The 11,070-nt window shown below is 47.1% G+C and overlaps 2 protein-coding genes across 2 annotated transcripts; one reads left to right on the forward strand and one right to left on the reverse strand.

Annotated features, from left to right (window-relative positions):
* The first annotated feature begins 255 nt into the window (after positions 1 to 255).
* Positions 256 to 1,230, forward strand: LOC120375216 (olfactory receptor 52R1-like). Its single transcript, XM_039495969.1, has one exon. The coding sequence runs from the start codon at positions 283 to 285 to the stop codon at positions 1,228 to 1,230; it is 948 nt and encodes a 315-aa protein (XP_039351903.1). The 5' UTR covers positions 256 to 282.
* Positions 1,231 to 5,038: 3,808 nt separating this feature from the next.
* LOC120375210 (olfactory receptor 52K2-like) lies at positions 5,039 to 5,980 on the reverse strand. The gene has a single exon (XM_039495956.1). The coding sequence runs from the start codon at positions 5,978 to 5,980 to the stop codon at positions 5,039 to 5,041; it is 942 nt and encodes a 313-aa protein (XP_039351890.1).
* Positions 5,981 to 11,070: the final 5,090 nt, after the last annotated feature.

Here is an 11,070-nt window from a genome sequence, read left to right on the forward strand (position 1 = left end):
CCCGTAACACTGCACTGTTCTCACAGAAAGCCAGAAGAGGGAAGGGAACCGAATGTCAAAGGGAGAGACGGACTGCGCTTCCGCCATGTCTAACTCCAGTGATTCTCTGCGAGCTGCTGTCCTGGGACCGGAGCTGATATTTTGAACAGAGGAACTTGATCCGATGTTCAGTAACTCACTTGCACCCGTTTCCCAGGAACTGAATCAGCCCTCATGGGTTCTTTGCTGCCTGTTTAGAGGGTCAAAGCTCTCCCAGCTCAGGTAGGAGAAAAACAGCATGTCATGTCATCTCTGAACACCAGCAACTGCTCCCACCCTGCTGCCTTCCTCCTGGTCGGCATCCCTGAACTGCAGGAGGCCCAGTTCTGGATCGCCTTCCCTTTCTGCATCATGTATGTCATTGCTGTGCTGGGAAATGTCATTGTTCTCTTCATTATATACACTGAGCCAAGCCTGCATGAGCCCATGTACCTCTTCCTGGCCATGCTGGCCGTCACCGACCTGCTTCTGTCCACATCCACCCTACCCAAAATGCTGAGCATCTTCTGGCTGGGCTCCAGGGAGATCGGGTTCCATGCCTGCCTCACCCAGATGTTCTTTGTGCATGCCTTCTCCTCGGTGGAGTCAGGCATCCTCATGGCCATGGCCTTGGATCGCTACGTGGCCATCTGCTGCCCCCTCCGGCACGCCACCATCCTGTCCGTCCCAGCCATAGTGACAATGGGAAGCCTGGTGCTGGCACGTGGAGTCCTTCTGGTGAGCCCCTTCTCTCTCCTTGTCAGCAGGCTGCCCTTCTGCCAGCACTGCCTCATCTCCCACTCATACTGCGAGCACATGGCAGTCGTGAAGCTGGTGTGTGGGGATGCTACAGTCAGTATCATTTATGGCCTGTTTGTGGCTTTTATGGTGGTGGGGGTTGACGTGCTTATCATCTCCGTGTCCTATGCTATGATCCTCCAGGCTATACTCAGACTCCCATACATGGACACCCGTCTCAAGGCCTTCAGCACCTGTGCCTCTCACTTGTGTGTCATCCTGTCATTTTACATCCCTGGACTCTTCACGTTCCTCACCCACCGCTTTGGTCACAATGTCCCCCACCATGTCCACATCCTGGTGGCCAATCTCTACCTGCTGGTGCCCCCCATGTTAAACCCTATTGTGTATGGAGTGCAGACTAAACAGATCCGAGAGAGGGTGCTTGGTATCTTCCAGCAGAGAGGAATCTGAGCAGTGTGTGCCTGTCTAATTTAATCTAGGGGTATAAAACATTCATCGCCATGGCCCCTGACCCATTCATGATCTGCCATCTCTCACACTGGTATCTGATCACAGAGATAGGGATGTCTGTGGATCTCCGTAACCCATCACTTTCAATGGTTTATATCAGCTTTTAGCAATTGTTTGTTGTACAACAAAAATAACGTGGAAAAAAATCACCTGGTCACAAGTGGGTCCCAAACAATTGTGTCTAGTAAATATACCCTGAAGTTCAAGGCTCAGGTATAAACTGGCTGGTTTCTGGTGCTCTGAAATGTAGAACACATTGAGCTCTGTTACAGGGCTCCCAAACAATTCAAAGGGATACTGCTCTCATCGTATACACTAATTATTAATGTCTGGTATCCATTACAGAGCTGCATAGCACCATATATAGACTGCAAACCATCCAAAACAAAAACAATAGTCTCGTCTCTGAATAGGTCCCAGCTTAATTCACACACTATTCCTGAAATAGATGGCAACACTATTGTGAATAATGGACTGTAAGTCGTGTGCAGCTCTACTTGGTGGAGGAATGAGCCCAAGAAACTCAGACACACATGGGGCTCCTGTGAGGGGAAAGGGCCTGAGATACTTAGGCACTGGCCTGGACCATATGAGGGGATCTGCACCAAAATACACTGACACACGCCTTGACACTGTGAGGGGAACGCACTAGACAGACGCAGACCCTGTAAAGGGAATGGGGCTGAGAGAGATGCAGACATGAACCCCTCTGTGAGGAAAACAGGGCAAATGGACGTAGACATGCCTGGCCTCTGTGCATGGAAGGGGCAGAAAAACACAGACACACCACAGCTCCTGAGAGGCGAATGGGGCAGAGAGATACAGGCACATATCCGATCCCTGTGAGGGGAAAAGGGCTGAAAGACAGACACACGCCCGGGGAGCGGAATAGAGCCAAGAGACACAGACATACGCCTGGCCCCTCTATGAGGAGAATGGGGCAAAAAGATGTAAACCCATGCCTGGGCCCTGTCAGAGGAATGAGGCCATGAGATGCAGACACATGAATGGCCCATGTGTGGAAAACAGTGTTTAGAGACACTGACATGGCCAGCTTCTCTGAGGGGTTTGGGGCTGGCAGAGGCAGACACGTGTGACGGGTTTGGTCACAGACACCCCCTTTGGACTGTCACCTGATGTGCTGAAATGACCTCTGAGCCCATTTTCCCTGCCAGCCTGGGACTCCAGAACCCTGTCTTGTTGAGCCAAACACACTAGCCTGCTACAACACAGAGCCAGGGTCTGGGGTGTGTCCCCAAAGCTGCATGTCTAAACTGAAAACAGCTCAGCAAGGTACCTGACCCCAGCACTCTCATACCCAGACCCAAGGGGGTCTGAACCCCAGAAAAATATGCCTTTTATAAAGCTTATACATGGTAAATTCATAAGTGTTCACCCTCTTTATCCCTGAAAGAGACAGATGCACAAACTGTTTGCCCCCACAGGTAACAATTACTTACACTGGGTTTATTAATAAAAAAATGATGTTATTAAGTATAGAAAGTAGGATTTAAGTGGTTTTAAGTAATCACAGACAGAACAAAGTAAGTCATTAAGAAAAATAAAACAAACACGCAAGGCTAAGCTTAGTACAGTAAGAAACTGGTTATATTTAATATCTCACCCGCAAAGATGTTCCATTAAGCTTCTTTCACAGACTAGACTCCTCCCTAGTCTGGGCCCAATCCTTCCGCTAGTTCAGTCTTTCTTAGTTCCAGCAAACATCTTAGGTGGTAAACCGGGAATTTCCTCACAACTGGCAGCGTCCTCTGTCCTGCTTCACCCCCATATATAGATTTGGCAAAAGGCAGGAGTTCTTTGTCTCAGTTTGACCCCCTCCCCAGTTTCTCATGGAAAAGGACAAGGTTTAAGATGGATTCCAGTATCAGGTGACATGGTGACATGTCCCTCCAAAACACTAGTCTCCATTCTTTATGCTCTGGCCCACACATCCACAGGAAGGTTAAGCTTTACTGTCTGTTAATGTGCAATTAAGCCCTGTCTGGCTTCCCCATTGAAGACCCTGAAGCGTAAGCAGAGGGTCTGACCCAAAGTCTTGAACATAAAATATAGATACATAAGACAATATTCCTAACTTCCTCTGCAAAAATGATACATGCATGCAAATAGAATAATCATATCCATGAAATGATAGCCTTTCTAAGGACACGTTACATGAGATATTTCACATAAAGTGTATTCCAGTTATGTCATATTTATATTCATAAGCATATTTTCATAATACATATGGAGTGCAACGTCACACCATGCTTGGTCATTGTGAGCAGAATGGGTACCAGAAATGCAATTATGTGGCTGGCCAATTCCTGCCCCATAGGAGCAGCAATGGGATTCCAGACACACTATAAGATCCAGGTACAGAGGTGCTGGAACACAGTCACCAGCAGGTGCCTGGCCCCTAGCAGGGAGATGGGGCTGAGAGGGGAAGGCACAGCAAACATCCTTAAGAGAGGATGGCAGAGAGGAGCGGAGATGGGCATGGTCCCCTCACTAGTAGTGGGTCCTGTAATGCAATGCTAAACTGTACGACAGTGTTGAGCTACTCAGTGTCCTCCAGGAAAGCCTCTTATTGCCAGCCCTATTGTCCTCTGTGCACAATCCATAGAGACACCCCCCCACACACACATTCATTTACAATGCCAGTCATTAGGTCTCTGCCAACTCCTAGTCATAGTCTTCTTCCCAAAGCTTTTTGCTGTAGAGAGATCCCCTCCTACCTCTTTCCAGGCCTCCCCTACTGTCCACACTGAGATAGTCAGTAAAGTTCTTTCTGGCCTGGGAACCTGGGAGAGATTCTGAGAGGGGAGAGGGGCAGCCGGCTGGGCATGGGAGGGAGGGTGGCAGAGGGGACGGGGCAGCTGGCTAGGCCTATGGGGGCAAGTGGGATAGGGTCAGATAGCTGGGTGTGAGAGTATGTGCGGCTGGGCGAGAGGGGAAACTGGATAGGCCTGAGAGGGCATGTGGCGGGGGGGAGAGTGGCAACTGCCTGGATGTGAGAGGATTCATGGAGGGTGGGGGGAGATGTAGTTGGCTGGGCACAAGAGGGTGCACGGGGGGAGATGCAGCTGGCTGAGCATGAGTTTGCCATGTGATAGATCGGGGGCCTGGTTTGTGGTTAAGGCTCTGGACGAGGGCTCAGATCTGGGTTCACTAGCTCGGGCCGGGCTCCTATGTATTCCAGTTGCATCTGTATGACAGTGACCAGATCAGATGCAAGACACTCGCAAAGGGGGTTAACCTTTTCCCAGAGCACATTTCTTCCTCGCCCCCAATCAGAGAGGTTGGCTGGTGCCCTGAAGCAATTGCTGGCCCTGTGTGATCTTGGGCTGCCTAGGACTCATCCATCACCTGTGATGTGGGCTGACCACAACCTTGCCTTGCCCACGATCGGTCCATCTTGTCTGTCCACATTGAATCTCATGGGGCAGGGATGGTTTCTAGCTGTATGTCATACAGCCCCTTGCACAATGAGGCTCTGATCTCGCTGGGTCGGGTGGAAATGACAACCGATAACGATGTTCTAGACCAGTGAGTAACATGTTCTAGAGCAGGAAAAAAATGAAAACGGTGCTGTACTGCAGACCCAGAGAAGCGTGTTTATTAGCCCCGCTGCTCAGGTGGGTTTCCACATGATGGGGTGACTGAGCCATCTGGATCCCTGGCCCTGCTAGCCCTGACGTCACCTGCATGGACCTTGCTCCCCAGCCGCTGACCTGTCCCGTGGGCTTCAGGCTGGTTTGATGCCCAAGATGTGGAGCACCCTTTCCCGGATCCCCGGGGTTCTCACTCCGTAGATGATGGGGTTCATCATGGGAGGCAAGAGCAGGTAAATGTTGGCGATGAGGATGTGAACCTGGGGAGCCACATGGCCGAAGCGATGGGAGAAGTAGGTGAAGATCGCAGGTGTGTAAAACACCAGCATGACGCAGACGTGGGAGCTACAAGTGCTGAGGGACTTGTGTTGCGCCTCCTTGGAGGGGAGGCTGAAGACAGCTCTCAGGATCAGGATGTAGGACAGGACAATGAGGATAAAATCTGATGCCCCGGTGAAAAACGCTACAGCCAGACTATAGGCACTCATGACTTTCGTGTCCGCACAGGCCAGGTTCACCAGCGCCATGAACTCACAATAGGTGTGAGAAATGACATTGGTCCTGCAGTATGGGAGCCGCTTCAGCAGAAATGGGTGAGGGCCCAGTAAAATAGCCCCCCTCATCACAACGACCAGGCCTATCTTGGCTACGACCTGATTGGTGAGGATGTGTGAGTGTCTCAGCGGGTTACAGATAGCGACATAGCGATCGAAGGCCATGGCCAGCATAAACCCGGACTCCATGCAAGAAACTGAGTGGATCAAAAAAATCTGGGCCAGGCAAGCGTTGGTGTGAATGGCCCGGTCCCTAAACCAGAAAATGCAGAGGGTTTTGGGCAGGGTGGTGGTGGAGATGACCAGGTCGGCGAACGCCAGCATGGAAAGGAAAAGGTACATGGGCTCATGGAGGCTCGGCTCGGTCTTGATAACAGCCAGGAGGAGGCAGTTCCCCAGGAGGGACAGAATGTAGACGGAGCAGAAGGGGATGGAGATCCAGACGTGCGCTGCCTCCAGCCCTGGGATGCCGAGGAGGATGAAGGTGGAGGGGTGGGTCATGGTCCAGTTGGAAGCTGCCATGGTGGGGCTGGTTGGGTTTGTTCTGTTCCTCAACACGGCTGCTTCCTGCCCCTGTAAATAACTATTAAAACAATAATTAACCGTCTGATGGGAACATGATCAGATGTTGTTTTGTTACCATTAGTTCTTCACCTGTCCTGTGCTAATGCCACATGAAGAGTGAGTCACAAATAACCTATTCGTGGCTCCCGCGCTGCAGCCATTCCACCCTCATTACAGAAGCTTTTAGCGGTAAGTGAGGGCTCTGTAGGAGTTCAAAGCCCTGTTTCTTTTTCTCTACACCCCTCTCATTAGATGCACTACAAACTGTCCACGAAAATCCTGCCTGAAATAGACTCATCAGGCTCAATCCTGAGCTTGTGTAAATGGGTGTAGAGCCATTAGAGTTGTACCCATTTACACCTGCTGGAGATCTGGCCCATTGCGGCCAGCTGAGAGGCCTCATTCGAGCTGTTTTTACTAATTGTGCATTGCTTCCTGAATACCTGCAGTAGGGGAGGGGATGGAAAGTGATGTGAGAATTACTGTTCATGTGGGAAATGGGTTTGGATGTCTCAGCCCTGATTCTTCAGGGACTAATTAATCACTTTGAGGGAATCTCAGGAGAGAGGATGGGGTGGAGTGTGCCCAGGACTTAGAGGCAGCTTCTGTGGGTTAGAGATGAGGCCTACTGCAATGGTGTCACGGATTGTAGATTGGTCCCACAAAGCTTTCTGCAGGGCTGTCAAGCCAGCATGAATTAGAATCATAGAAGATCAGGGTTGGAAGAGAGCTCAGGAGTCTCATCTAGGCAAACCCCCTGCTCAAAGCAGGATCAACCCCAACTAAATCATCCCAGCCAGGGCTTTGTTAAGCTGGGCCTTAAAAACCTCTAAGGATGGAAATTCCACCACCTTCCTAGGGAACCCATTCCAGTGCTTCACCTCCCTCCTAGTGAAGAAGTGTCTCCTAATGTCCAACCTAGACCTCTTCCATTGCAACTTGAGACCATTACTCCTTGTTCTGTCATCTGCCACCACTGAGAACAGCCGAGCTCCACCTCTTTGGAATCACCTTTTAGGTAGTTGAAAGCAGCTATCAAATCCCCCCTCTTCTCTTCTGCAGACTAAATAAGCCCAGTTTCCTCAGCTCAGCCACTCCTCATAAGTCATGTGTTGAAGCCCCCTAATCATTTTTTGTTTCCCTTCCCTGGATTCTCTGCAGTTTGTCCATTGTTCGCTCTAGCAATAAATTCACCTGAGAAGAGTGCAATCTTCAGCTGGACTGATTCTGTTGTGTCTAATGTCTCTTTTTGCAGGATTCACAATTAGAGCAAAGCTGCCCTTCTGGAGTGCTGGGAGACTCAGGGCTGAGCCCTGCATATTCCTGGGAGAGATGTGTCCATTCTCATGGCCCTGCCTTTTGGAGGAAGTTCACAGAAGGTTCATACCAGAGGTCTGACCTGGGAGCCTCTGATCCCAGGAGTCCCAGGGACATTCATAGAATATCAAGGTTGGAAAGGACCTCAGGAGGTCATCTAGTCCAACCCCCTGCTCAAAGCAGGACCAATCCCCAGACAGATTTTTGCCCCAGATCCCTAAATGCTCCCCCCCCCGCAAGGATTGAACTCACAACCCTGGGTTTTGCATTGACGGGAGCTTTGCACAAAAAAGCACCCAAAGGATTGGGACCAAAAGATTACATGATGAGAATGGAGGGCACGCTTGCCAGCTTCCCCTCCAGTGACATTCTCACTCCTCCATCTAGTGTCGGTGGATTTGTCAGCAATGCAGCTGGAGATGTCACTCCGAACTCTGATGGAGCCAGTATGCTAAACACAGCAGGGTAGCCTTGATGGTGCAGGGGCCAGGTTCAAGCCCTTTGGAACTCCAAGCTGTGTTTTTGGGAGGCTGGCCTGTTCCATGGCTTGCGCTGCGGCAGCTACGCTTCTACTTGTAATGAGCGAGCTGGGTCAGAGCTGGTGTGGGTACATCTGCACGAGTTGGGATTTACACCTCCAGACACAGCCTGGCTTCTTTTTAAGGAACCCTTTTGGTAACTTTACTCCACGCCATCAGTAGTAACCATGCCAGCATTCACAGCTCAGCCTGCAATGAAGGAGCCATGAGCAGAGTTTTGCCGACTATCCAAGTGCAATGTACTAGTTGCTTTGTGCATGCTAGGAAAACTTCCACCAGCTCCTAGCCTGGATTTTCTAGGGTCACTGGGTGCAACGTCGAGATTGGAGCTTGTGCATACATGGGGTTGCACTGGTTAAATGTTGGGTGCAATTTTAAACTCATTCAGTTAAATTGGTACAAAAGAATTTGTACACGGTTTGATTGCAGATTAGTTTAACAAGATTAAGGAGAATTTGAAGCTACAAAAAAGTGTCCACACAAGGATTTACATCTCTTTAACTAAACGAGTTAGTTACAATGGTGCATGTCTGTGGGCTTGTCTTCCTGTACAGTGCTACAGCGTGTAGCTGCCTGAAGATTTTGTCATCACAATTTCAATCCAACGCAGATGGATTCAGTGATACACTGACAATAACCTTCCAGCAAAATTCTACCTTAAGCGAGGTACAAGCAGGTGCTGTTGGATCCAGTGGGACCTAGATGGGAGACACCTTGTGATGCAGAATCAGACCTTGACAAAGAACAGCATGGTCACATATATCAACCCACCAATGCTGCCTGGAATATACAGGGGTCTCTGCCACAGAGGGGACAGCTGGGAAACCTACAGGAGCTCTGTTACCCAGGGTTGTCAAAACCCCCAGTGGGGTCAACTTCACTATTTCACTTCCGGCGCTGTGAAGAGTGAATCAACGGGAACTCAGAGATTCGGTTTGATCAAGGAGTAATGCAAGTCATTATGCTCTTGTCTAATACTTCTCTTAATTACATGTAAGCGCACAACAGGTTTAGAACATCCCAGATATTCACCTATATTCTTAGACAGTATTGAATAATCAGAGACATGCCAGTGCTGGCCAAACACCTCTCCGATGGGTGCAAAGATATCAGGAAACCATCTCTCCCAGGACGGCTCCTGAGGACTCTTACCAAATACACTTTATTATTTATCTTTTTAACTAACTTTTATAAAACATATAGGTCATAATGTCCCTTACTAAGTTATTACTTTTTAAAATTTTGAATAAACGTTTATTATTAGTGGCATCTAGACTTAAGGATGTTTGTTCATTTATTTATTTTTGTTACATTTTTTCATACTGATTAGAAAAACTGCCAGTTCTTATGACCTTGCTTCTGAAAGCCTGTCCCCAAATCAACCCATAACTATGTGGTGTTCTATTTTATTAACTCATCATGTCTGTGTGCACATAATATGGTTGCAGTTAGCTAGATCACATTCTGGGGTATAGAAACCTTTTAAATCTAAGGCAACATCCCCCTTTTAAAGGCCACATATTTTAATTATTGAGGCCTCTACATATATATGAGTTCAGTGAGTTTCTCTTGAAAGTCCATCATTAGGCTCAAGGCTCTCAACCAAGACTGAGCTGGAATTTGCTCGCTGGCACTTTTCGGTTTCACTCCTGACTTTGCCTCATTAAAGACCAGACTTCAGGTACTTATTTTTGGGACGTGCTCATGGTTTGATTAACATTTTTTTTTATTCAGCGTTACAGTGCTAAGAGCACAACAACCAATGCCACCTGAAGCATTAGAATCACCACAATTCTGTGTAAAGCCAAACTGAACATAACCGATGCCATCCCAACAATGTGCCCCTCCCACTGTGTTCCGAATCTCTGCTAATCCTTTTAATTACTGGTTAATTTTGTTAGCAGTGTAGTGAACAGTAATCATGACAGCAAATTGGGTATTCACCCACGAAAGCTCATGCTCCAGTACCTCTGTTAGTCTATAAGGTGCCACAGGACTCTTTGCTGCTTTTACAGATCCAGACTAACACGGCTACCCCTCTGATACTAGTGACCATGACATTACATGTCTCCTGCCTAGCAACTTGAAAAAAAAATATGTATAGGAATGATCAAATAACATTTTAATAGCAATTAAATTTATTTGAATAGGTACAGGCATTTCATTGGAGTATAAGGTGTATTTTACTTTTAATTGGTTGATTTTTTAATTTAGGCATTTGATATTCAAAATTACATTTTTAATGGCTTCGATTGTACCAAAGCACTTATTTTGGGGGGGATTCTGGGTTATATTATACACATAATGAATTATGAGCACAGGACACTAACTTTTAAGGCATACACAATTATTACCCACATAAGCAACTACAGATTCATTTTCAAATGGATTAATAACAAAATGACATTCTTAAAGACTTTTTAACATATATTTTGTGGTTGCAAAGCATTTTGGGTAAGTTTATATTCAATTACAGATGTTTTAAAGCAGGTTCTTAATTTTACTGTTTTTAATTTTGGGGTCTATTTTATGGACCCTAGCATATGATTCCTGGTTTCTATTACTGTTTGATGAATATTAAAGCCTAGAGCTATAATAGGATAAACCTATTTTATATTTGCCTTAGACATTAATAAAACAAGTGGAGTGTTTTAAAAAAAGAAACTTCTGATTATAAGTAAAATGTATTATTTTTACCAGGATTGCATTTTTTTTTAAATTTGGGTGGAATTTTTAAAAACAATTTCTCTAGTTGATCGGGGGAGGGTGCATTGTAAAGTAAAAAAAAAATCCTCTTTGTCTAGATTACAAGCCACTGGCTGGTGGTCAAATATGAGCAGGGATGTGGAACAGCTTTTAAATAACTGTCTGCCCTTTGCAGCTAATAATCCTGATTCCAAAATCATCAAAGGACCTCTAAGGCACAAGAGAATTGAAGGACCTTGGGCCCATTTACAGACTAATTACATTGGACTTTTGCAAGGAACAGCCAGAGGTAATCAGTATTGTTTAGTAATTGTTGATTCATTTACAAAATGGATTAAAGCAATTCCCACCCGAAAAAGGTGCTGCTTTATCAGGTAATAACTAGCTGGGGAATGCCCCCAACGATAAAGACTAATTCAGAACACAGTCCTCAGTTTATCAGAGACATCACCAAAGGAATCTGTCAAGTCCTAGAACTTAAGCAGA

The sequence above is a fragment of the Mauremys reevesii genome, linkage group 1, assembly GCF_016161935.1.
Source record: "Mauremys reevesii isolate NIE-2019 linkage group 1, ASM1616193v1, whole genome shotgun sequence".
Taxonomy (NCBI): domain Eukaryota; kingdom Metazoa; phylum Chordata; order Testudines; family Geoemydidae; genus Mauremys; species Mauremys reevesii.